The sequence below is a fragment of the Lissotriton vulgaris genome, chromosome 6, assembly GCF_964263255.1.
Source record: "Lissotriton vulgaris chromosome 6, aLisVul1.2, whole genome shotgun sequence".
Lineage (NCBI taxonomy): Eukaryota > Metazoa > Chordata > Amphibia > Caudata > Salamandridae > Lissotriton > Lissotriton vulgaris.
Window position 1 is genome coordinate 97,072,412 of NC_141694.1, and position 26,143 is coordinate 97,098,554.

Consider the following 26,143-nt stretch of genomic DNA (forward strand, 5'->3'; position numbering starts at 1 on the left):
AGTCTCAAAAGTGCACCCTTGGTATATGTACTTTCATTAAGTTTAGCTATATGGTTTTCATGAATTCACAAGAATTTACAGAAGTAGGACAAGAAATTGTAGTCCTAGAAAATATTTGTGAAATGCTTTTTTGCATGAGCAATATGTGCAGGTGTAGATTTGCTTATGCGAAAACCTGAGTGTTTGCAAGTTCATTTTCCCTCCAACCACTTTTTTCCTAACTCTGGAAGAAGATTTGTGTCAGCCATTATCAGGAGTACATTTCCAACATTACTCAGTATGGGACAAGATTAGAGAAGAGTTGTTGAATACCCTTAAACATGCAGGTTAGTAGGTTTGCACAGACTCAAAAGGACATTCCAACCCTGAAACTATTGCTTACCACTACCTTCAGTCCTGGTATGTAGATCTGCCGAAACATGGCAACATAAGGGAATTGCTAGTATTCAAACACTACCATGGTATGAGCCCTGGCATAATCAGAGAGGCTATATCATAGCTCTTATATAATGAGATTGCTGCCATAATTTGTCGCCCCACTACATGGCACCAAGGGACAAGTGGATTTTGGTACAGGACAAGTAGATTTATGAAGCAACCTGCCCCATGGACAAGTAGATATTTTAATAAATTCCACACCCCTGTCAGAGGCTCGAAACTACTTAGCAGAATTATTAGACAAAGCCCATCCCAGTACTCACAGTGGACACCAAAGTCATGACGTTATTCTTGAGAAAAACTTTTTCATTGCGGGCCATGTTGTTCCAGCGGAACCTAAAGAGTAAAAGAAAAAAAACTAAAGACCAATCATGTTTTCTTTATTAAATCTGAGAAAACATAAAATCATATAGATTCAAACAGATCAAAGTTAGTTTCTTAAACCAAAGTAATTCTAAGTACAACATGTTTGGTATGTCACCTGATCTTAGCAAGACTAACTATCTCTTATGTAGGTACTTTTGACGGAATAGGCAAACAGGGTTTTGTAATTACTTAGTCTGTCCAAACACTAAGAAGGTAAAACAAATCATAATCCACTTATGAATAACCAGCATGGTAGCTTAAGATTTAGTTGGTTAATGTCTGTGCATTATTTTGAGGCAGGCATCTGAAAGCTTCAGACAGTCCAAATACTGAGATGCAATGGACAATTTCAATAACATGACCAAAACTACTCAAGTGATTTAATAATTTTAAACACCACTTAATATAATAAACATCTTCTGGATAATACTAAATGAAAAAAGACAGCAATGTAAGGAGATGGCCCAGCTTTGTAGGGTGTGCACCCACAGACAGACCTACTTCCCGACCAAAGGCCAGCCTACTGTTTCGGTAGTTCTCGTTTTCACTTTGCACTCTATTCCAAAAGCCAAGATGGGGAAGCTGCTCTCCGCTTGAGCAGAGCCTATATGACCACCCAGAGTTGTGGACAGGGTAATGAGCAGTCCCCATCTTTCTGGTCAATCAAAACCAGTTCAGGGTGTAGCTTAACTCTCCACTTCCAGGCATCTATTTCTGCTCCGAGTGCAGTTGTCACATCTCTTTCGCACCTAATTAAAGCCAACCACAAGCTGGGCAATTGCTGGAGAGCTCATGCAAATTAGCCTAAACAGTTTTAGGTAGGGCAAAGGTAACTTTCTAAAAGTTGCATTTTACATCTTTATAATAAAATCCGACTTACCATTTGATTGGATTGTTATTACATTTAAAAAAAAGTCTTTGAAGGGTGTCTAAAGCGGTTACAGGCCAAAAGTTATAGATTAAAAATAATCTATACTTTGACTTTTCCTACATAACTGCTACTGCCTGACCAGTGACAATGCCATTTTGGGGGTAGCAAATGGAGGAACATGCCACTTCTAATATCACAAGTATTTGACTTGTATATTATACATCCTGCCTCGAGGGCAGCAAGGTGCAGTTATGGGTAACTTATTTAATATTTATAATCAAGTTTCCCTACTTGTCAAATGGCTGATTCTGACAGGTCTGTACAACAGGGTTCATGCTGCTGCTATCAGGCTACACAGGGTAGGCCTGAAGCCTTGTTTTCACTGCCATTTTAATGGATGGAATAATAGGTGCTGCAGTCCACTGATGTCATTTAATGCTCCATGCAATGCGTGTATTTCTGCACCATATGCTAAGGCCTTATTGGAAAGTTGGATATGCTAATCAGCTTTAAGACAATTTTAGTATTTTTTAGGAGTCCGAGCACATACACTGAGCACTGGACATCCGTACCTCAGATTAGAGTTCAAGATTACCAGCATTTAAGGCCCAAATCAATTAAAAACAGGGGTTGACCACAAAAAGGGGTCACTAACAATAGAGCAACAATATTGCGGATCTGTGACACTAGAAGTAAAACGACACTACAAATACCTGATAATGGGGGGGCGGAGCTAGCCGGCGACGATGGCGGACGTGTGAGCTTTCGGCTCCTCGCCTAAGCCCCTAAATTATCCTGATAAACTATCCTACTGAATGCCAATTTAGCTGAGTTCGGTGCCTGGTGACCCCTGGTGCCCCCCCCGACCCGGTCGAGTGGCCCGGAGTGCCCGAGAGCTGTGGGTAACGACCCGTACACGATCGGAGAGAGGCGCGGACCAGGCCTGAAGCCGCGACCTGCCCTGCGGAGCAGGCCGCACGACGTCACCTGACGTGCGGCCTCGACCTCCAGAGGAGCCGGAGAGTGCAGCACGCTGAAACTGGGGCGGCGCACGGTCCGTGTGATCGCCACGGCTCACTTGGGAGCCCACACGCAGCGGCGTTACAACTGCAGGGACACCGCCTCTAGCACGCCCGTCGGGGCCGGCGCAGTCCTTGGCGGACTCCGACACAAGCTGCACCCCGGAGGTTACACCTGCGCCGCAGCCGCCATTTTTGGCCCGCCAGCGCCACAGTTTCTGGGGCCGAGGCGTGAACGAAGCATTATCCTTGCGGCACTGCCCGGACGTTCACGGGGTGGTTATCGTGAGACAGACACTCTCCCTGGTGCTGGATCTTCATCATGGGGAAAAATGATGCAACGCAGGCCAAACTTTCATTTGACCGCCGGAAGCCGAAGGGGTCGGAGCCCCCGGCGGCGGAAGCCTCCCCGAAAGGAGCCACAGCGTCCACGGCGCCTACGGATCTACGTGATCTGCTGGCCGCGATGGAGAAAGGAATCCAGAACAGCATAGAGGCAGTGGGCTCCAAGATAGACGCATTATCGTACCGCATGGACCGCATGGTGGAACGAGTAGACAAACACGCGGAGCGCCTCGACATGGCAGAAAGGCGCCTCACGGAGGCGGAGGAGGCACAGACCGAGTGGGACAAAGACCGTAGACAATTCGGCAGATTGCTCCAAGTGATTCGTGACAAGGCAGAGGACTTAGAAGCGCGCTCCCGTAGATCGAACATTCGCATAACGGGAGTAGCGGAATCGACTCGGACAGGCAAGATGGAACTCTACGTGGAAAGCCTGTTGAAAACGCTTCTGGGGGAGGAGGCCTTCTCCCCAATGTTCATCGTGGAGAGGGCGCATCGTACTTTGGGCCCCCAGCCTCAACCTGGACTGCCACCCCGACCCATCATTGCCAAGCTCCTAAACTACAGGGACAGAGACACGGCCCTGCGGCTGGCTCGGGAAAAGGGACAACTACAGGTGGAAGGCATGAAAATATCACTGTACCCCGACTTCACGGCCAAAGTACAGGAGGAGCGCCGCCAGTTCGTTCCGCATAAGAAACAGCTGCGCGAGCTGGGCCTAGACTATGCGATGCTGTACCCGGCCAAATTGAGGATCAACACCGGCGGGAAATCGTACTTCTTCACGGACCCTAAGGAACTACAGAAATCACTGAAAAATTGGGCCAAAGAACGCAAGGGACATCGACAGCAGCACGGAGAGGATCCGGGGGAGGCGTCGACCCTGGAGGAACAGGACTGAGGCAGTGCACCTAGTTTTTTCTGCACTTATTTGCAAGTGTCAATGTGGGCCATGCTACGGTGGGTACGCTGTGCATTTCCATATTATGAGCTGTGCCCGGGACCCAACTGGAGACATTTGCTAGGAGACGGGTGGAGTAGAATCGCAGCGGCTCCTACTGCCTAGTTGTTGCTGGACCAATCTACAAATGCCGGTGAGGCTTTCACTGTGTTGTACTCAGGGACGGGTTGGGGGGCGGGGGGGAGCTGGGTGAGCTCAGTGTGAGGCATTGCAACACGATGGGGCTAAGAGGGGATGCGGAACTGGAGGGAAAAAGAACTTTTACATCGCTGGTGGTTTTATGCAGTTTCGGCACGCTTTGCCCCTGTGCTTTTGGTTGAGACACTCCCCAGGGAGTTGGGACTTGTATCGCCCGCTACTTTGGGGTACCTGAGTTGAGGGGGAATTGTGGGGGGCTCTGTCTGGCCGGGTTGGGGGTGGTCAGCTGTGGGTGGGGTGGGGACAGGGGGGAGGGCGGTGGGGCTAAAGTTGAGGGGTTTGTTGCTGTTCGAAAATTGAAGGGCCTGTGGTTTGCTATGAGTATCTGGCGAATGGTGAGTGCGCGTGAGCGGAGTGTCTGTCTGCTTGTTTTGAGCGATGAAGCACTGATTAAGGGTTCGCCACCTCCCGATGGAGTTAATATGGCGCGTTGTGCTTTACGATGTCTGCTGCTGTAATGTCTGAACGCCCGCAGGCCCAACGCGCGCTGTCCCTGTTGACCTGGAACGTGCGAGGGCTAAATGACCACCGAAAGCTACGGAAGGTAATGAGCTTTCTTAATAGACACCATGTGGATGTGGCCCTGCTGCAAGAGACACACCTGCCCGTCCACAGTAAGATGTTGCAGGCTAGAGGGTTGGCAGGGAATATAGTAGCAGCGGGCTTCACCTCCCACGCCCGTGGCGTGATCACCTGGGTTAACCCTGCCTCGAGATTGAAACTGACCCCGCTATCTGTGGACACTGAGGGTAGATATGTAATGGCTAGGTGTACGGGGAGGGGGCTGGACCTACTCTTGGTAAACATTTATGGCCCTAACCATGATAGCCCGGAGTTCTATGCAGCACTGTCGGCCACCTGTAGGTCACACACGCACACCAAGATGCTATGGGGGGGGGGACTTCAACTTAGTATTTGATCCTGACAGGGACCGTTCTGCGGGCCCTACTCGGAGACCAGTTGCGTCTGCTGTCTACATGAGAGCGGAAATGACGAAGCTGGATCTGGTGGACGTTTGGCGGGAAAAGCACCCTACGCAGGGCGGTTACACGCATTACTCAGCATATCACAACATACATACTAGGATAGACTACTGGCTCGCCTCCTCCTCGGTGCTGGGCGGCATCAGCTCGTGTGCAGTTCTCCCACGCACGTTATCAGATCATTCCCCGATCCTGATCAGTCTCTCCACCGGCCGAAAGGGGATCCCGCCTTTTACTTGGCGTTTCCCGCCCTATGCGCTACTGGACGACGCCTTCCAAGGGGAGTTGGCGGAAGATATAGAAAGATTTTTCGCCACCAATACTAATTCCGTAGATAGCTTCTTCACTGTGTGGGAGGCCTTCAAAGTCTATATAAGGGGGATGGCCATGTCCAAACACTCAAGTGTCCTACGCTCCATCAGAAGGGAACTCTCCGACCTGGAGAACAAGATGGCGGCCCTAGAGAGGGAACAGCTGGCGGACCCGGGAGGAGTGGCGGGACGAGACCTAGTGTCCATGTTGGCGGAATATCACGCACTTGTGGATAGAGAAGTCCTCTATATGGGAAAGTATGCCACGGCTCGGGCTTATGGGGAGGGGGAGAGACCGGGGGCCCTGCTAGCCCGTATGGCCAAGGGTTCCCGTAAACCGTTAGTGGTAGATGAATTGCAGACCCCGGAGGGCGACCGGGTGGTTGAGGAAGATCAGATACTGGAGACGTTCCGACGCTATTACTCGGAACTGTATCGTTCTAGGGCGGGGGGTGCGGAAACAGAGATTGACGACTATTTAGATCACATTTCGATGCCGTTCCTTAAGAACTCAGACAGGGAATTTCTAATGGCCCCCTTCCATGAGGATGAAATTCTGGATGCCCTGGGTGGCATGCGGTCGGGGAGCGCCCCAGGCTCTGACGGCCTCACGGCTGGCTTTTACAAAGCATTTAAAGACTTATTACTCCCACATCTGATTGCCCTCTTTGACACCGTTTGCGAGGAGGGAGAAATGCCGCCCTCAATGCGGGAAGCCCTGCTGGTTACGGTCCCGAAACCAGGGAAGCCCCCGGACCACTGTGGATCGTACCGTCCGCTCAGCTTGCTGAACGTAGACGCGAAGCTCTATGCAAAGGTTCTAGCCAACAGACTTGCGCTGCTGGTCCCGGACCTGGTGGCGCCGGAACAGTCGGGCTTCGTACCTAGCAGGAACCTAACCTATAACATCCGCACTGTGCTGGGAACGATACAGCATGTGAAGCAGGAGAACCCCGCCTTGGCGATATTCCTAGATATGGAGAAGGCGCTCGACTCTGTCGAATGGCCGTTCATGATCAGGGTATTGCGCAAATTGGGACTGGGAGAACCGTTTTTGCAGAGAATAGGGGCACTTTATCATCACCCTTCGGCCCGCCTGCACCTCGGCGACAGGGTCTCGGAACCGATACACATCAGTAGAGGTACTCGGCAGGGATGCCCCTTGTCCCCCCTGCTGTATGCACTGGTGGCTGAGCCACTAGCGTGTGCCATGCGGGAATACCATAGCCTGGAAGGTGTCAGCTTCCCCACATATAAGATTGGCATCTCGACTTATGCAGACGACACCTTGCTGTATGTCCGGGACCCAGTAAACAATCTGTCGCCGGTGCTCAGGGAAGTGGTCCGATTTGGGGCCCTGTCGGGACTCAAGGTGAACTGGGACAAGTCCATCGCTTTCCCCCTGACCCCAGTCACGCAGCCGTTTGAGATGGAGTATCCCCTACAGTGGACGGACGACTCGGTGCGATACCTGGGCATCCGTCTCCACACGGATCCTGAGATCCTGATCCGCGACAACTACGGGGTCGCATTTACCAAACTGGTGGACGATGTGGACGCCTGGATTAAGCTCCCCCTCTCTTTGTTGGGCAGAATTGCCCTTATGAAGATGATAGTGCTTCCCCGGTTCCTCTTCCTATTTGTCAACATTCCGGTGGTATTGTCGAAATCGTTCTTTAAGCGCTTAAACCAGGTCCTAGTCAAGCTCGCCTGGGGCGGAAAGCAACCCCGTGTCAAATGGGCGACACTGATACTCCCGTGTGAAATGGGGGGACTGGGGGCGCCGGACTTGGAGCGCTACTACCGGGTAGCACAGGCGACCCATTTACATTCTTGGATCCATGGAGATACCCGCATTCCGCATCTCATACTAGAGAGGCTGTTCGCTGACCCGCTCCCCCTGCCGGCCACGATTTGTCTCCCAACAGACCGAGCAATCGGTCGGATGGACTCGCTTAAGGCGACGAACCATGCATGGCACGCACTGCTGAGAGAACGGGGATGTGCCTTGCTGTACTCCCCACGGATGCCGGTGGCCTGGGCCCTATGGCTGGATCCGCTCAATGAGAAGGGGGTGACGGAGGCCTTGAAAGCCCTTGGCGTGCAAAATATGGAGGACTTGTTCTTGGACGGTACACTGAAAACCTGGGAACAACTCCCCCCTATCACCCCGGCTCCGTCGCTGCTGCAGAGGTTCCAATATCACAGGATACAGTCGGCCTGCAGAGCCATACTGGGCCCCGAGCTACAGGAGCCAGAGGAGGTCCCTGAACTGACACATATCATCAAAACGAAAACTCTGGCTAAATTGGTCTCTATGGTTAACAGGCTTGGACCTTCATACCAGACGTTACCCACTTCTGCTCCTAGGGCGGCGTGGGAAGCGGATCTCCAGACCCTCATCGACGATGCTATGTGGCGCTACTGCTGCGCCAACACCCGTAGGGTTTCGCTTAATGGCAGGCACCGCTTGGTGCACTTCAAATTTCTACAGAGAGTATACTATACCCCGGAGCGGCTTCACCGCTACGGCCTACGTGGCTCCCCGGAGTGTGAGCGCTGCAGGACCGGTACCGCTGATTTCTTTCATTTAGCGTGGCTGTGCCCGGGGGTGAGCGCTTTCTGGGAGGAGGTCTTCGCAGAGTTGGAAAAGATTTTAGGGGAGCCGCTGTTGAGATCCCCATCGCTCACGCTATTGGGCTTCTCCAAACCGCTAGCCCCTGCGTTGCGTAGATTAGTAGATGTAGCGTTGCTGTTGGCCAGAAGGGTGGTGGCAGTGTGCTGGATGCGCGGACCACTCCCCACCAAGTCGAGATGGCTCAGGGATCTCCAGTACTGCTGCACTCAGACGGAATTGTACAGCGAGCTGCTGCCGCCCAAGAGCAGACCGAAGTCCTTTTGGGATCTCTACAAGGAGTACCAACAGAAGGGGGAGGTGGACGACAGTGACATGTCGGCAGCCGAGGAACATCAGGATGAGGAGTTAGAGAATACTATGGAACGGAGGCAATTACCGCAGGGGGGGCTTTAATGTTCTTCTGGGGGGTGGTGGGTCCAGGGAGAGTGTAGGCGGTTCACGGGGAGGGTGGGTCGGGTGTGTCATGACTTAGTGGATAGGGCAAGCAGGTGGTGGGTGCAGAACACACACAGTGCATACGCGACGTCACTTACATGGGAAGCGTCACTGAGACTCCTTCACAGTACTCAATAGCAAACGGGGAGGGCCCGGGGGGTGTTTAGGGGTAGTTTACGTTAGTTTTTCCCTTTTCCCCTTTTCCTTTCCTGCCCTTTACTGGTTCATGTAAGGCCGTACTACTATGTCTCCACTCGGTGATTGCCGACTGCCTTGATGCTAAGCTGAGAGCTAACAGTGCACGATAAGATTGTAATGTTTTGCATTATGCGATCAATTTACGCCGCCGGGCCTCCGGGATGCCGGCACACAGGCTGTGTATAAGACATTTTGTGCACTGTACAGTCGAACTGCAATGACAATGTATGCTGACAGTTGGCGATACTCACAATAAAGGTCTTTTTTCAAAAAAAAACAAAAAAAACAAATACCTGATAATGCACAATAACCTCCGACTCCTAATAACCCCATGACAAGATCTCAAAAGAAAGCAAACAATAATTAACATTTTGAAAAGAGAAATAAGCTTTCTAGGCACTGCTGAATAAGACACAATGAAATCAATCAAAAGTGCAATAGCTATTAATGGCAATGAACAAGACAGATTGTCACTGATAAACTCAGTTCATGAACAAACTGTTGTAAGTTATTGCAAAGGCAAATGGTTAATGAAAAACAGAAAAGGGAAATCACAGAAGCAGAATCAACCGTCATTAGGCAATACTCCTTCCTATGAGGAGGTAACGAAATAAGACACGCATGAGCCGATAATCAGCCATGACACGATTTCCCTTTTCAATCCACTGTGCTTAGGTACGCTTTGATGCAATTCTTCTAATTAGCTCGGTGTTTTAACACAAAATGCAATGAAGATACTTACTTGACCACATGTTCCAAAATCTGGAGTCCAAAGTGCCGGACAATCGCAGGCTGGGCTTTCTCTGCCAACTTCAGACCGCAGAGGACACAGATAGGGCACTTCTCTTTAAACTCTTCACAGAACTAAAGAAGACAAGTGAATACTATTACAGACTATGATTGAGCTTGTTAAAGCAGACAGTATGTGAGACATATGAAGATAAAAAACTGACTGGGAATGGTATTCCATAAATCTTCAAGGGGCTGCCCTGTAGTGTGACCACATTGCTGTATCCATCATACTAAAGACCCAGGTTCGGACTTCTAGCCTAATACTGCCACGCTAATGCAATTAACATACTGTACATAAAGGTCTTAGGTTTCCATAGGCGGCACTGACTATTTCGGTTTCTTCCTTCCAGCAAACAATATATTTCAATACCCAGAAAGATAGAAAGGCAGATGTTACATGGCAAGTAACCCACTCTTCAGGAGTCTCCTTGAGCACCTGTTGCAATCCCTTATTCGAGCCTCAAACAGCTACTGAGTGTGCTCACATCAGAACTAATGAGATGGCTTCTCCAACCAGGTTCCAATTACTTGGAACAAAACCCCCATCTATATCAGAACAGTCACAATGCTATGGCAAATGAGAAAAGAACGGAAGATGCTCCACTTCAGAGGATTCTACATCCACAAAAGCATAACCTGCAAACCTGAATTAGGCTGCCTCATAGTAAATTATCAAGTATCTTATCTCTGGGCTTATACCACTAAGGAATTCTCTATGTTGCCTATGGATTGAATTTGGGTGAATCTCTCAAATAATTTCAAAAGCAATTGGGTAAACAGTTACGAGTAGGCAGCAGACATTAAATACCCAGGTTTCTAGCATCTTACATTCAGGTAGACACGGCATCTACTTTACTAAGACTGGAGTATCCTTCCGTAGTCTTTTTTAGGTCTCGCCTAGACGAAAGCAAAAGCGAAGCTTTTGCTGTCTATGCGAGACAACTTATGTTGCCACTTTTCTGGGAATATTGTGGACATCAGACTGTTACGAGCTTTTTCTGCTGTAGTCAGGCTGTCACGAGCTTCTCCTTTGGAGATTTGACCTCGTGAGAGCGCCTTGACTGCATCTAATGGGCTGTGCGCTTCCTTTAGTCAGTTTCACTTTGACGCCTGCACTTTCAGAGTGAAATGAAACAATGTGTCTGGTAGTTGTTCCTGTGGAGTGCCTTCTGACCTCGTGAGCGCGCCTTGACTGCATCTAATGTGTGTGGCTTTTTTTTTCAACATGGCCCTGGCGCTTGCTTCAGTCAGTTTCACTTTTAAGGTGCAGGCAATGGGTCTGGTACTTGTTTTATTTCCATTTAATGCTCTTTGGAACAACAATTTTATATTACTTGTGTGTATTACCACTGGCCAGAATTTCAAAGACTTATATTCACGCAGGTGAAATAATACTATTGTGATTAGGGCCGATTTTTGGAGTCTGACCGTTCAGAGTGCAGAGTGGAGCTTCAGAGTGGAGCTTCAGAGTGGAGCTTCAGAGTGCAGAGTGGAGCTTCAGAGTGCAGAGTGGAGCTTCAGAGTGGAGCTTCAGAGTGGAGCTTCAGAGTGGAGCTTCAGAGTGGAGCTTCAGAGTGAAGATTCAGAGTGGAGCTTCAGAGTGGAGCTTCAGAGTGCAGAGTGGAGCTTCAGAGTGGAGCTTCAGAGTGCAGAGTGGAGCTTCAGAGTGGAGCTTCAGAGTGGAGCTTCAGAGTGCAGAGTGGAGCTTCAGAGTGGAGCTTCAGAGTGGAGCTTCAGAGTGGAGCTTCAGAGTGGAGCTTCAGAGTGGAGCTTCAGAGTGCAGAGTGGAGCTTCAGAGTGGAGCGTGGAGCTTCAGAGTGCAGAGTGGAGCTTCAGAGTGCAGAGTGGAGCTTCAGAGTGGAGCTTCAGAGTGCAGAGTGGAGCTTCAGAGTGGAGCTTCAGAGTGGAGCTTCAGAGTGGAGCTTCAGAGTGGAGCTTCAGAGTGCAGAGTGGAGCTTCAGAGTGGAGCTTCAGAGTGCAGAGTGGAGCTTCAGAGTAGAGCTTCAGAGTGGAGCTTCAGAGTGCAGAGTGGAGCTTCAGAGTGCAGAGTGGAGCTTCAGAGTGGAGCTTCAGAGTGGAGCTTCAGAGTGGAGCTTCAGAGTGGAGCTTCAGAGTAGAGCTTCAGAGTAGAGCTTCAGAGTAGAGCTTCAGAGTAGAGCTTCAGAGTGCAGAGTGGAGCTTCAGAGTGGAGCTTCAGAGTGGAGCTTCAGAGTGGAGCTTCAGAGTGGAGCTTCAGAGTGGAGCTTCAGAGTGGAGCTTCAGAGTGCAGAGTGGAGCTTCAGAGTGGAGCTTCAGAGTGGAGCTTCAGAGTGCAGAGTAGAGCTTCAGAGTGGAGCTTCAGAGTGGAGCTTCAGAGTGGAGCTTCAGAGTGGAGCTTCAGAGTGGAGCTTCAGAGTGCAGAGTGGAGCTTCAGAGTGGAGCGTGGAGCTTCAGAGTGCAGAGTGGAGCTTCAGAGTGGAGCTTCAGAGTAGAGCTTCAGAGTGCAGAGTGGAGCTTCAGAGTGGAGCTTCAGAGTGGAGCTTCAGAGTGGAGCTTCAGAGTGGAGCTTCAGAGTGGAGCTTCAGAGTGCAGAGTAGAGCTTCAGAGTGGAGCTTCAGAGTGGAGCTTCAGAGTGGAGCTTCATAGTGGAGCTTCAGAGTGGAGCTTCAGAGTGGAGCTTCAGAGTGGAGCTTCAGAGTGGAGCTTCAGAGTGGAGCTTCAGAGTGGAGCTTCAGAGTGGAGCTTCAGAGTGGAGCTTCCGAGTGGAGCTTCCGAGTGGAGCTTCAGAGTGGAGCTTCAGAGTGGAGCTTCCGAGTGGAGCTTCCGAGTGGAGCTTCAGAGTGGAGCTTCAGAGTGGAGCTTCAGAGTGGAGCTTCAGAGTGGAGCTTCAGAGTGGAGCTTCAGAGTGGAGCTTCAGAGTGGAGCTTCAGAGTGCAGAGTGGAGCTTCCGAGTGGAGCTTCCGAGTGGAGCTTCAGAGTGGAGCTTCAGAGTGGAGCTTCAGAGTGGAGCTTCAGAGTGGAGCTTCAGAGTGGAGCTTCAGAGTGGAGCTTCAGAGTGGAGCTTCAGAGTGGAGCTTCCGAGTGGAGCTTCAGAGTGGAGCTCCAGAGTGGAGCTTCAGAGTGGAGCTTCAGAGTGGAGCTTCAGAGTGGAGCTTCAGAGTGGAGCTTCAGAGTGGAGCTTCAGAGTGGAGCTTCAGAGTGCAGAGTGGAGCTTCCGAGTGGAGCTTCAGAGTGGAGCTTCAGAGTGCAGAGTGGAGCTTCAGAGTGGAGCTTCAGAGTGCAGAGTGGAGCTTCAGAGTGGAGCTTCAGAGTGCAGAGTGGAGCTTCAGAGTGGAGCTTCAGAGTGGAGCTTCAGAGTGGAGCTTCAGAGTGGAGCTTCAGAGTGGAGAGTGGAGCTTCAGAGTGCAGAGTGGAGCTTCAGAGTGGAGCTTCAGAGTGCAGAGTGGAGCTTCAGAGTGGAGCTTCAGAGTGCAGAGTGGAGCTTCAGAGTGGAGCTTCAGAGTGGAGCTTCAGAGTGCAGAGTGGAGCTTCAGAGTGGAGCTTCAGAGTGCAGAGTGGAGCTTCAGAGTGGAGCTTCAGAGTGGAGCTTCCGAGTGGAGCTTCAGAGTGGAGCTTCAGAGTGGAGCTTCCGAGTGGAGCTTCAGAGTGGAGCTCCAGAGTGGAGCTTCAGAGTGCAGAGTGGAGCTTCAGAGTGGAGCTTCAGAGTGGAGCTTCAGAGTGGAGCTTCAGAGTGGAGCTTCAGAGTGGAGCTTCAGAGTGCAGAGTGGAGCTTCCGAGTGGAGCTTCAGAGTGGAGCTTCAGAGTGCAGAGTGGAGCTTCAGAGTGGAGCTTCAGAGTGCAGAGTGGAGCTTCAGAGTGGAGCTTCAGAGTGCAGAGTGGAGCTTCAGAGTGGAGCTTCAGAGTGGAGCTTCAGAGTGGAGCTTCAGAGTGCAGAGTGGAGCTTCAGAGTGCAGAGTGGAGCTTCAGAGTGGAGCTTCAGAGTGCAGAGTGGAGCTTCAGAGTGGAGCTTCAGAGTGCAGAGTGGAGCTTCAGAGTGGAGCTTCAGAGTGGAGCTTCAGAGTGGAGCTTCAGAGTGCAGAGTGGAGCTTCAGAGTGGAGCTTCAGAGTGCAGAGTGGAGCTTCAGAGTGGAGCTTCAGAGTGGAGCTTCAGAGTGGAGCTTCAGAGTAGAGCTTCAGAGTAGAGCTTCAGAGTGGAGCTTCAGAGTAGAGCTTCAGAGTGCAGAGTGGAGCTTCAGAGTAGAGCTTCAGAGTGGAGCTTCAGAGTGGAGCTTCAGAGTGGAGCTTCAGAGTGGAGCTTCAGAGTGGAGCTTCAGAGTGAAGAGTGGAGCTTCAGAGTGGAGCTTCAGAGTGGAGCTTCAGAGTGGAGCTTCAGAGTGCAGAGTGGAGCTTCAGAGTGGAGCTTCAGAGTGGAGCTTCAGAGTGGAGCTTCAGAGTGCAGAGTGGAGCTTCAGAGTGGAGCTTCAGAGTGGAGCTTCAGAGTGGAGCTTCAGAGTGGAGCTTCAGAGTGGAGCTTCAGAGTGGAGCTTCAGAGTGGAGCTTCAGAGTGGAGCTTCAGAGTGGAGCTTCAGAGTGCAGAGTGGAGCTTCAGAGTGGAGCGTGGAGCTTCAGAGTGCAGAGTGGAGCTTCAGAGTGGAGCTTCAGAGTAGAGCTTCAGAGTAGAGCTTCAGAGTAGAGCTTCAGAGTGCAGAGTGGAGCTTCAGAGTGGAGCTTCAGAGTGGAGCTTCAGAGTGGAGCTTCAGAGTGGAGCTTCAGAGTGGAGCTTCAGAGTGCAGAGTAGAGCTTCAGAGTGGAGCTTCAGAGTGGAGCTTCAGAGTGGAGCTTCAGAGTGGAGCTTCAGAGTGGAGCTTCAGAGTGGAGCTTCAGAGTGGAGCTTCAGAGTGGAGCTTCAGAGTGGAGCTTCAGAGTGGAGCTTCCGAGTGGAGCTTCAGAGTGGAGCTTCAGAGTGGAGCTTCAGAGTGGAGCTTCAGAGTGGAGCTTCAGAGTGGAGCTTCCGAGTGGAGCTTCAGAGTGGAGCTTCAGAGTGGAGCTTCAGAGTGGAGCTTCAGAGTGGAGCTTCAGAGTGGAGCTTCAGAGTGGAGCTTCAGAGTGGAGCTTCAGAGTGCAGAGTGGAGCTTCCGAGTGGAGCTTCCGAGTGGAGCTTCAGAGTGGAGCTTCAGAGTGGAGCTTCAGAGTGGAGCTTCAGAGTGGAGCTTCAGAGTGGAGCTTCAGAGTGGAGCTTCAGAGTGGAGCTTCAGAGTGGAGCTTCAGAGTGGAGCTTCAGAGTGGAGCTTCAGAGTGGAGCTTCCGAGTGGAGCTTCAGAGTGGAGCTCCAGAGTGGAGCTTCAGAGTGCAGAGTGGAGCTTCAGAGTGGAGCTTCAGAGTGGAGCTTCAGAGTGGAGCTTCAGAGTGGAGCTTCAGAGTGGAGCTTCAGAGTGGAGCTTCAGAGTGCAGAGTGGAGCTTCCGAGTGGAGCTTCAGAGTGGAGCTTCAGAGTGCAGAGTGGAGCTTCAGAGTGGAGCTTCAGAGTGCAGAGTGGAGCTTCAGAGTGGAGCTTCAGAGTGCAGAGTGGAGCTTCAGAGTGGAGCTTCAGAGTGGAGCTTCAGAGTGGAGCTTCAGAGTGGAGCTTCAGAGTGGAGAGTGGAGCTTCAGAGTGCAGAGTGGAGCTTCAGAGTGGAGCTTCAGAGTGCAGAGTGGAGCTTCAGAGTGGAGCTTCGGAGTGCAGAGTGGAGCTTCAGAGTGGAGCTTCAGAGTGGAGCTTCAGAGTGCAGAGTGGAGCTTCAGAGTGGAGCTTCAGAGTGCAGAGTGGAGCTTCAGAGTGGAGCTTCAGAGTGGAGCTTCCGAGTGGAGCTTCAGAGTGGAGCTTCAGAGTGGAGCTTCAGAGTGGAGCTTCAGAGTGGAGCTCCAGAGTGGAGCTTCAGAGTGCAGAGTGGAGCTTCAGAGTGGAGCTTCAGAGTGGAGCTTCAGAGTGGAGCTTCAGAGTGGAGCTTCAGAGTGGAGCTTCAGAGTGCAGAGTGGAGCTTCCGAGTGGAGCTTCAGAGTGGAGCTTCAGAGTGCAGAGTGGAGCTTCAGAGTGGAGCTTCAGAGTGCAGAGTGGAGCTTCAGAGTGGAGCTTCAGAGTGCAGAGTGGAGCTTCAGAGTGGAGCTTCAGAGTGGAGCTTCAGAGTGGAGCTTCAGAGTGCAGAGTGGAGCTTCAGAGTGCAGAGTGGAGCTTCAGAGTGGAGCTTCAGAGTGCAGAGTGGAGCTTCAGAGTGGAGCTTCAGAGTGCAGAGTGGAGCTTCAGAGTGGAGCTTCAGAGTGGAGCTTCAGAGTGCAGAGTGGAGCTTCAGAGTGGAGCTTCAGAGTGCAGAGTGGAGCTTCAGAGTGGAGCTTCAGAGTGGAGCTTCAGAGTGGAGCTTCAGAGTAGAGCTTCAGAGTGGAGCTTCAGAGTAGAGCTTCAGAGTGCAGAGTGGAGCTTCAGAGTAGAGCTTCAGAGTGGAGCTTCAGAGTGGAGCTTCAGAGTGGAGCTTCAGAGTGGAGCTTCAGAGTGGAGCTTCAGAGTGGAGCTTCAGAGTGAAGAGTGGAGCTTCAGAGTGGAGCTTCAGAGTGGAGCTTCAGAGTGGAGCTTCAGAGTGCAGAGTAGAGCTTCAGAGTAGAGCTTCAGAGTGGAGCTTCAGAGTGGAGCTTCAGAGTGCAGAGTGGAGCTTCAGAGTGGAGCTTCAGAGTGGAGCTTCAGAGTGGAGCTTCAGAGTGGAGCTTCCGAGTGGAGCTTCCGAGTGGAGCTTCCGAGTGGAGCTTCAGAGTGGAGCTTCAGAGTGGAGCTTCCGAGTGGAGCTTCCGAGTGGAGCTTCAGAGTGGAGCTTCAGAGTGGAGCTTCAGAGTGGAGCTTCAGAGTGGAGCTTCAGAGTGGAGCTTCAGAGTGCAGAGTGGAGCTTCAGAGTGCAGAGTGGAGCTTCAGAGTGGAGCTTCAGAGTGGAGCTTCAGAGTGGAGCTTCAGAGTGGAGCTTCAGAGTGGAGCTTCAGAGTGCAGAGTGGAGCTTCAGAGTGGAGCTTCAGAGTGGAGCTTCAGAGTGGAGCTTCAGAGTGGAGCTTCAGAGTGCAGAGTGGAGCTTCAGAGTGGAGCTTCAGAGTGGAGCTTCAGAGTGCAGAGTGGAGCTTCAGAGTGGAGCTTCAGAGTGCAGATTCGGAGTGGAGCTTCAGAGTGGAGCTTCAGAGTGCAGATTCAGAGTGGAGATTCAGAGTGCAGATTCAGAGTGGAGCTTCAGAGTGCAGATTCAGAGTGGAGCTTCAGAGTGGAGCTTCAGAGTGCAGAGTGGAGCTTCAGAGTGCAGAGTGGAGCTTCAGAGTGGAGCTTCAGAGTTGAGCTTCAGAGTGGAGCTTCAGAGTGGAGCTTCAGAGTGGAGCTTCAGAGTGGAGCTTCAGAGTGGAGCTTCAGAGTGGAGCTTCAGAGTGGAGCTTCAGAGTGGAGCTTCAGAGTGGAGCTTCAGAGTGGAGCTTCAGAGTGGAGCTTCAGGGTGCAGATTCAGAGTGGAGCTTCAGAGTGCAGAGTGGAGCTTCAGAGTGGAGCTTCAGAGTGCAGAGTGGAGCTTCAGAGTGGAGCTTCAGAGTGGAGCTTCAGAGTGGAGCTTCAGAGTGGAGCTTCAGAGTGGAGCTTCAGAGTGGAGCTTCAGAGTGGAGCTTCAGAGTGGAGCTTCAGAGTGGAGCTTCAGAGTGCAGAGTGGAGCTTCAGAGTGGAGCTTCAGAGTGCAGAGTGGAGCTTCAGAGTGGAGCTTCAGAGTGCAGAGTGGAGCTTCAGAGTGGAGCTTCAGAGTGGAGCTTCAGAGTGGAGCTTCAGAGTGGAGCTTCAGAGTGCAGAGTGGAGCTTCAGAGTGGAGCTTCAGAGTGGAGCTTCAGAGTGGAGCTTCAGAGTGCAGAGTGGAGCTTCAGAGTGCAGAGTGGAGCTTCAGAGTGCAGAGTGGAGCTTCAGAGTGCAGAGTGGAGCTTCAGAGTGGAGCTTCAGAGTGGAGCTTCAGAGTGGAGCTTCAGAGTGCAGAGTGGAGCTTCAGAGTGCAGAGTGGAGCTTCAGAGTGCAGGGTGGAGCTTCAGAGTGGAGCTTCAGAGTGCAGAGTGGAGCTTCCGAGTGGAGCTTCAGAGTGGAGCTTCAGAGTGGAGCTTCAGAGTGGAGCTTCAGAGTGGAGCTTCAGAGTGGAGCTTCAGAGTGGAGCTTCAGAGTGGAGCTTCAGAGTGGAGCTTCAGAGTGGAGCTTCAGAGTGGAGCTTCAGAGTGGAGCTTCAGAGTGGAGCTTCAGAGTGGAGCTTCAGAGTGAAGAGTGGAGCTTCAGAGTGGAGCTTCAGAGTGGAGCTTCAGAGTGGAGCTTCAGAGTGGAGCTTCAGAGTGGAGCTTCAGAGTGGAGCTTCAGAGTGGAGCTTCAGAGTGCAGAGTGGAGCTTCAGAGTGGAGCTTCAGAGTGCAGAGTGGAGCTTCAGAGTAGAGCTTCAGAGTGGAGCTTCAGAGTGCAGAGTGGAGCTTCAGAGTGGAGCTTCAGAGTGCAGAGTGGAGCTTCAGAGTGGAGCTTCAGAGTGGAGCTTCAGAGTAGAGCTTCAGAGTGCAGAGTGGAGCTTCAGAGTGGAGCTTCAGAGTGGAGCTTCAGAGTGGAGCTTCAGAGTGGAGCTTCAGAGTGGAGCTTCAGAGTGCAGAGTGGAGCTTCAGAGTGGAGCTTCAGAGTGCAGAGTAGAGCTTCAGAGTGGAGCTTCAGAGTGGAGCTTCAGAGTGGAGCTTCAGAGTGGAGCTTCAGAGTGGAGCTTCAGAGTGCAGAGTGGAGCTTCAGAGTGGAGCTTCAGAGTGGAGCTTCAGAGTGGAGCTTCAGAGTGGAGCTTCAGAGTGGAGCTTCAGAGTGGAGCTTCAGAGTGGAGCTTCAGAGTGGAGCTTCCGAGTGGAGCTTCCGAGTGGAGCTTCAGAGTGGAGCTTCAGAGTGGAGCTTCAGAGTGGAGCTTCAGAGTGGAGCTTCAGAGTGGAGCTTCAGAGTGGAGCTTCAGAGTGGAGCTTCAGAGTGGAGCTTCAGAGTGGAGCTTCAGAGTGGAGCTTCAGAGTGCAGAGTGGAGCTTCAGAGTGCAGAGTGGAGCTTCAGAGTGCAGAGTGGAGCTTCAGAGTGGAGCTTCAGAGTGCAGATTCAGAGTGGAGCTTCAGAGTGGAGCTTCAGAGTGCAGATTCAGAGTGGAGCTTCAGAGTGGAGCTTCAGAGTGCAGATTCAGAGTGGAGCTTCAGAGTGGAGCTTCAGAGTGCAGAGTGGAGCTTCAGAGTGCAGAGTGGAGCTTCAGAGTGGAGCTTCAGAGTGGAGCTTCAGAGTGGAGCTTCAGAGTGGAGCTTCAGAGTGGAGCTTCAGAGTGGAGCTTCAGAGTGGAGCTTCAGAGTGGAGCTTCAGAGTGGAGCTTCAGAGTGGAGCTTCAGAGTGCAGAGTGGAGCTTCAGAGTGGAGCTTCAGAGTGGAGCTTCAGAGTGGAGCTTCAGAGTGGAGCTTCAGAGTGGAGCTTCAGAGTGGAGCTTCAGAGTGGAGCTTCAGAGTGGAGCTTCAGAGTGGAGCTTCAGAGTGCAGAGTGGAGCTTCAGAGTGCAGAGTGGAGCTTCAGAGTGGAGCTTCAGAGTGCAGAGTGGAGCTTCAGAGTGGAGCTTCAGAGTGGAGCTTCAGAGTGCAGAGTGGAGCTTCAGAGTGGAGCTTCAGAGTGGAGCTTCAGAGTGGAGCTTCAGAGTGGAGCTTCAGAGTGGAGCTTCAGAGTGAAGATTCAGAGTGGTGCTTCAGAGTGCAGAGTGGAGCTTCAGAGTGGAGCTTCAGAGTGCAGAGTGGAGCTTCAGAGTGGAGCTTCAGAGTGGAGCTTCAGAGTGGAGCTTCAGAGTGCAGAGTGGAGCTTCAGAGTGGAGCTTCAGAGTGGAGCTTCAGAGTGCAGAGTGGAGCTTCAGAGTGGAGCTTCAGAGTGGAGCTTCAGAGTGCAGAGTGGAGCTTCAGAGTGGAGCTTCAGAGTAGTGCAGAGTGGAGCTTCAGAGTGCAGAGTGGAGCTTCAGAGTGCAGAGTGGAGCTTCAGAGTGCAGAGTGGAGCTTCAGAGTGGAGCTTCAGAGTGCAGAGTGGAGCTTCCGAGTGGAGCTTCAGAGTGGAGCTTCAGAGTGGAGCTTCAGAGTGGAGCTTCAGAGTGGAGCTTCAGAGTGCAGAGTGGAGCTTCAGAGTGGAGCTTCAGAGTGGAGCTTCAGAGTGGAGCTTCAGAGTGCAGAGTGGAGCTTCAGAGTGGAGCTTCAGAGTGGAGCTTCAGAGTGGAGCTTCAGAGTGGAGCTTCAGAGTGGAGCTTCAGAGTGGAGCTTCAGAGTGCAGAGTGGAGCTTCAGAGTGGAGCTTCAGAGTGGAGCTTCAGAGTGGAGCTTCAGAGTGGAGCTTCAGAGTGGAGCTTCAGAGTGCAGAGTAGAGCTTCAGAGTGGAGCTTCAGAGTGGAGCTTCAGAGTGGAGCTTCAGAGTGGAGCTTCAGAGTGGAGCTTCAGAGTGGAGCTTCAGAGTGGAGCTTCAGAGTGCAGAGTGGAGCTTCAGAGTGGAGCTTCAGAGTGCAGAGTGGAGCTTCCGAGTGGAGCTTCCGAGTGGAGCTTCAGAGTGGAGCTTCAGAGTGGAGCTTCAGAGTGGAGCTTCAGAGTGGAGCTTCAGAGTGGAGCTTCAGAGTGGAGCTTCAGAGTGGAGCTTCAGAGTGGAGCTTCCGAGTGGAGCTTCCGAGTGGAGCTTCAGAGTGGAGCTTCCGAGTGGAGCTTCAGAGTGGAGCTTCAGAGTGGAGCTTCAGAGTGGAGCTTCAGAGTGGAGCTTCAGAGTGGAGCTTCAGAGTGCAGAGTGGAGCTTCAGAGTGGAGCTTCAGAGTGCAGAGTGGAGCTTCAGAGTGGAGCTTCAGAGTGGAGCTTCAGAGTGGAGCTTCAGAGTGGAGCTTCAGAGTGGAGCTTCAGAGTGGAGCTTCAGAGTGGAGCTTCAGAGTGCAGAGTGGAGCTTCAGAGTGGAGCTTCAGAGTGCAGAGTGGAGCTTCAGAGTGGAGCTTCAGAGTGGAGCTTCAGAGTGGAGCTTCAGAGTGGAGCTTCAGAGTGGAGCTTCAGAGTGGAGCTTCAGAGTGGAGCTTCAGAGTGGAGCTTCAGAGTAGAGCTTCAGAGTAGAGCTTCAGAGTAGAGCTTCAGAGTAGAGCTTCAGAGTGGAGCTTCAGAGTGGAGCTTCAGAGTGGAGCTTCAGAGTGGAGCTTCAGAGTGGAGCTTCAGAGTGGAGCTTCAGAGTGGAGCTTCAGAGTGGAGCTTCAGAGTGCAGAGTGGAGCTTCAGAGTGGAGCTTCAGAGTGGAGCTTCAGAGTGGAGCTTCAGAGTGCAGAGTGGAGCTTCAGAGTGGAGCTTCAGAGTGGAGCTTCAGAGTGGAGCTTCAGAGTGCAGAGTGGAGCTTCCGAGTGGAGCTTCCGAGTGGAGCTTCAGAGTGGAGCTTCAGAGTGGAGCTTCAGAGTGGAGCTTCAGAGTGGAGCTTCAGAGTGGAGCTTCCGAGTGGAGCTTCCGAGTGGAGCTTCCGAGTGGAGCTTCCGAGTGGAGCTTCAGAGTGCAGAGTGGAGCTTCCGAGTGGAGCTTCCGAGTGGAGCTTCAGAGTGGAGCTTCCGAGTGGAGCTTCAGAGTGGAGCTTCAGAGTGCAGAGTGGAGCTTCAGAGTGGAGCTTCAGAGTGGAGCTTCAGAGTGGAGCTTCAGAGTGGAGCTTCAGAGTGGAGCTTCAGAGTGGAGCTTCAGAGTGGAGCTTCAGAGTGCAGAGTGGAGCTTCAGAGTGGAGCTTCAGAGTGCAGAGTGGAGCTTCAGAGTGGAGCTTCAGAGTGCAGAGTGGAGCTTCAGAGTGGAGCTTCAGAGTGGAGCTTCAGAGTGCAGAGTGGAGCTTCAGAGTGGAGCTTCAGAGTGCAGAGTGGAGCTTCAGAGTGGAGCTTCAGAGTGGAGCTTCAGAGTGGAGCTTCAGAGTGGAGCTTCAGAGTGGAGCTTCAGAGTGGAGCTTCAGAGTAGAGCTTCAGAGTAGAGCTTCAGAGTAGAGCTTCAGAGTGGAGCTTCAGAGTAGAGCTTCAGAGTAGAGCTTCAGAGTAGAGCTTCAGAGTGGAGCTTCAGAGTGGAGCTTCAGAGTGGAGCTTCAGAGTGGAGCTTCAGAGTGGAGCTTCAGAGTGGAGCTTCAGAGTGGAGCTTCAGAGTGGAGCTTCAGAGTGGAGCTTCAGAGTGGAGCTTCAGAGTGAAGAGTGGAGCTTCAGAGTGGAGCTTCAGAGTGGAGCTTCAGAGTGGAGCTTCAGAGTGGAGCTTCAGAGTGGAGCTTCAGAGTGGAGCTTCAGAGTGGAGCTTCAGAGTGGAGCTTCAGAGTGGAGCTTCAGAGTGGAGCTTCAGAGTGGAGCTTCAGAGTGCAGAGTGGAGCTTCCGAGTGGAGCTTCCGAGTGGAGCTTCAGAGTGGAGCTTCAGAGTGGAGCTTCCGAGTGGAGCTTCCGAGTGGAGCTTCCGAGTGGAGCTTCCGAGTGGAGCTTCCGAGTGGAGCTTCCGAGTGGAGCTTCCGAGTGGAGCTTCAGAGTGGAGCTTCAGAGTGCAGAGTGGAGCTTCAGAGTGGAGCTTCAGAGTGCAGAGTGGAGCTTCAGAGTGGAGCTTCAGAGTGCAGAGTGGAGCTTCAGAGTGGAGCTTCAGAGTGGAGCTTCAGAGTGGAGCTTCAGAGTGGAGCTTCAGAGTGGAGCTTCAGAGTGGAGCTTCAGAGTGGAGCTTCCGAGTGGAGCTTCCGAGTGGAGCTTCCGAGTGGAGCTTCCGAGTGGAGCTTCAGAGTGCAGAGTGGAGCTTCCGAGTGGAGCTTCCGAGTGGAGCTTCAGAGTGGAGCTTCCGAGTGGAGCTTCAGAGTGGAGCTTCAGAGTGCAGAGTGGAGCTTCAGAGTGGAGCTTCAGAGTGGAGCTTCAGAGTGGAGCTTCAGAGTGGAGCTTCAGAGTGGAGCTTCAGAGTGGAGCTTCAGAGTGGAGCTTCAGAGTGCAGAGTGGAGCTTCAGAGTGGAGCTTCAGAGTGCAGAGTGGAGCTTCAGAGTGGAGCTTCAGAGTGCAGAGTGGAGCTTCAGAGTGGAGCTTCAGAGTGGAGCTTCAGAGTGCAGAGTGGAGCTTCAGAGTGGAGCTTCAGAGTGCAGAGTGGAGCTTCAGAGTGGAGCTTCAGAGTGGAGCTTCAGAGTGGAGCTTCAGAGTGGAGCTTCAGAGTGGAGCTTCAGAGTGGAGCTTCAGAGTAGAGCTTCAGAGTAGAGCTTCAGAGTAGAGCTTCAGAGTGGAGCTTCAGAGTAGAGCTTCAGAGTAGAGCTTCAGAGTAGAGCTTCAGAGTGGAGCTTCAGAGTGGAGCTTCAGAGTGGAGCTTCAGAGTGGAGCTTCAGAGTGGAGCTTCAGAGTGGAGCTTCAGAGTGGAGCTTCAGAGTGGAGCTTCAGAGTGGAGCTTCAGAGTGGAGCTTCAGAGTGAAGAGTGGAGCTTCAGAGTGGAGCTTCAGAGTGGAGCTTCAGAGTGGAGCTTCAGAGTGGAGCTTCAGAGTGGAGCTTCAGAGTGGAGCTTCAGAGTGGAGCTTCAGAGTGGAGCTTCAGAGTGGAGCTTCAGAGTGGAGCTTCAGAGTGGAGCTTCAGAGTGCAGAGTGGAGCTTCCGAGTGGAGCTTCCGAGTGGAGCTTCAGAGTGGAGCTTCAGAGTGGAGCTTCCGAGTGGAGCTTCCGAGTGGAGCTTCCGAGTGGAGCTTCCGAGTGGAGCTTCCGAGTGGAGCTTCCGAGTGGAGCTTCCGAGTGGAGCTTCAGAGTGGAGCTTCAGAGTGCAGAGTGGAGCTTCAGAGTGGAGCTTCAGAGTGCAGAGTGGAGCTTCAGAGTGGAGCTTCAGAGTGCAGAGTGGAGCTTCAGAGTGGAGCTTCAGAGTGCAGAGTGGAGCTTCAGAGTGGAGCTTCAGAGTGGAGCTTCAGAGTGGAGCTTCAGAGTGGAGCTTCAGAGTGGAGCTTCAGAGTGGAGCTTCAGAGTGGAGCTTCAGAGTGCAGATTCAGAGTGGAGCTTCAGAGTGGAGCTTCAGAGTGCAGATTCAGAGTGCAGATTCAGAGTGGAGCTTCAGAGTGGAGCTTCAGAGTGCAGATTCAGAGTGCAGAGTGGAGCTTCAGAGTGGAGCTTCAGAGTGCAGATTCAGAGTGGAGCTTCAGAGTGGAGCTTCAGAGTGGAGCTTCAGAGTGCAGAGTGGAGCTTCAGAGTGGAGCTTCAGAGTGCAGAGTGGAGCTTCAGAGTGGAGCTTCAGAGTGGAGCTTCAGAGTGGAGCTTCAGAGTGGAGCTTCAGAGTGGAGCTTCAGAGTGCAGATTCAGAGTGGAGCTTCAGAGTGGAGCTTCAGAGTGCAGAGTGGAGCTTCAGAGTGCAGAGTGGAGCTTCAGAGTGGAGCTTCAGAGTGGAGCTTCAGAGTGCAGAGTGGAGCTTCAGAGTGGAGCTTCAGAGTGCAGAGTGGAGCTTCAGAATGGAGCTTCAGAGTGGAGCTTCAGAGTGGAGCTTCAGAGTGGAGCTTCAGAGTGGAGCTTCAGAGTGGAGCTTCAGAGTGGAGCTTCAGAGTGCAGAGTGGAGCTTCCGAGTGGAGCTTCAGAGTGCAGAGTGGAGCTTCCGAGTGGAGCTTCCGAGTGGAGCTTCCGAGTGGATCTTCCGAGTGGAGCTTCCGAGTGGAGCTTCCGAGTGGAGCTTCCGAGTGGAGCTTCCGAGTGGAGCTTCCGAGTGGAGCTTCAGAGTGGAGCTTCCGAGTGGAGCTTCCGAGTGGAGCTTCCGAGTGGAGCTTCCGAGTGGAGCTTCCGAGTGGAGCTTCAGAGTGGAGCTTCAGAGTGGAGCTTCAGAGTGGAGCTTCAGAGTGCAGAGTGGAGCTTCAGAGTGGAGCTTCAGAGTGGAGCTTCAGAGTGCAGAGTGGAGCTTCAGAGTGGAGCTTCAGAGTGCAGAGTGGAGCTTCAGAGTAGAGCTTCAGAGTGGAGCTTCAGAGTGCAGAGTGGAGCTTCAGAGTGGAGCTTCAGAGTGCAGAGTGGAGCTTCAGAGTGGAGCTTCAGAGTGCAGAGTGGAGCTTCAGAGTGGAGCTTCAGAGTGGAGCTTCAGAGTGCAGAGTGGAGCTTCAGAGTGGAGCTTCAGAGTGCAGAGTGGAGCTTCAGAGTAGAGCTTCAGAGTGCAGAGTGGAGCTTCAGAGTGGAGCTTCAGAGTGGAGCTTCAGAGTGGAGCTTCAGAGTGCAGAGTGGAGCTTCAGAGTGGAGCTTCAGAGTGGAGCTTCAGAGTGGAGCTTCAGAGTGGAGCTTCAGAGTGGAGCTTCAGAGTGGAGCTTCAGAGTGCAGAGTAGAGCTTCAGAGTAGAGCTTCAGAGTAGAGCTTCAGAGTAGAGCTTCAGAGTAGAGCTTCAGAGTGGAGCTTCAGAGTGGAGCTTCAGAGTGGAGCTTCAGAGTGGAGCTTCAGAGTGCAGAGTGGAGCTTCAGAGTGGAGCTTCAGAGTGGAGCTTCAGAGTGGAGCTTCAGAGTGGAGCTTCAGAGTGCAGATTCAGAGTGGAGCTTCAGAGTGGAGCTTCAGAGTGCAGAGTGGAGCTTCAGAGTGGAGCTTCAGAGTGGAGCTTCAGAGTGGAGCTTCAGAGTGGAGCTTCAGAGTGGAGCTTCAGAGTGGAGCTTCAGAGTGGAGCTTCAGAGTGGAGCTTCAGAGTGGAGCTTCAGAGTGCAGAGTGGAGCTTCAGAGTGGAGCTTCAGAGTGGAGCTTCAGAGTGCAGATTCAGAGTGGAGCTTCAGAGTGGAGCTTCAGAGTGGAGCTTCAGAGTGGAGCTTCAGAGTGCAGATTCAGAGTGGAGCTTCAGAGTGCAGATTCAGAGTGGAGCTTCAGAGTGGAGCTTCAGAGTGCAGAGTGGAGCTTCAGAGTGGAGCTTCAGAGTGCAGAGTGGAGCTTCAGAGTGGAGCTTCAGAATGCAGAGTGGAGCTTCAGAGTGCAGAGTGGAGCTTCAGAGTGGAGCTTCAGAGTGGAGCTTCAGAGTGGAGCTTCAGAGTGGAGCTTCAGAGTGGAGCTTCAGAGTGGAGCTTCAGAGTGCAGAGTGGAGCTTCAGAGTGGAGCTTCAGAGTGGAGCTTCAGAGTGGAGCTTCAGAGTGGAGCTTCAGAGTGGAGCTTCAGAGTGGAGCTTCAGAGTGGAGCTTCAGATTGCAGAGTGGAGCTTCAGAGTGGAGCTTCAGAGTGCAGAGTGGAGCTTCAGAGTGGAGCTTCAGAGTGGAGCTTCAGAGTGGAGCTTCAGAGTGGAGCTTCAGAGTGGAGCTTCAGAGTGCAGATTCAGAGTGCAGATTCAGAGTGGAGCTTCAGAGTGGAGCTTCAGAGTGCAGAGTGGAGCTTCAGAGTGCAGAGTGGAGCTTCAGAGTGCAGAGTGGAGCTTCAGAGTGCAGAGTGGAGCTTCAGAGTGGAGCTTCAGAGTGCAGAGTGGAGCTTCAGAGTGCAGAGTGGAGCTTCAGAGTGGAGCTTCAGAGTGGAGCTTCAGAGTGGAGCTTCAGAGTGGAGCTTCAGAGTGGAGCTTCAGAGTGGAGCTTCAGAGTGCAGAGTGGAGCTTCAGAGTGCAGAGTGGAGCTTCAGAGTGCAGAGTGGAGCTTCAGAGTGCAGAGTGGAGCTTCAGAATGCAGAGTGGAGCTTCAGAGTGTCAAGAGCAATGCCAATAGCTCTAAC

The 26,143-nt window shown here is 52.4% G+C and overlaps 1 protein-coding gene across 2 annotated transcripts in view; it reads right to left on the reverse strand.

Moving 5' to 3' along the window:
* XPO5 (exportin 5) overlaps nt 1-26,143 on the reverse strand; it is a 762,403-nt gene that overhangs the window by 716,366 nt on the left and 19,894 nt on the right. For both annotated transcript variants that reach the window (XM_086926019.1, XM_086926020.1), the window contains exons 2-3: nt 9,506-9,627; nt 702-774 (exon numbers count right to left, since the gene is read on the reverse strand). In XM_086926019.1, coding sequence (XP_086782145.1) covers nt 702-774; nt 9,506-9,627 — 195 coding nt within the window. The remainder of the gene's footprint in view (nt 1-701; nt 775-9,505; nt 9,628-26,143) is intronic.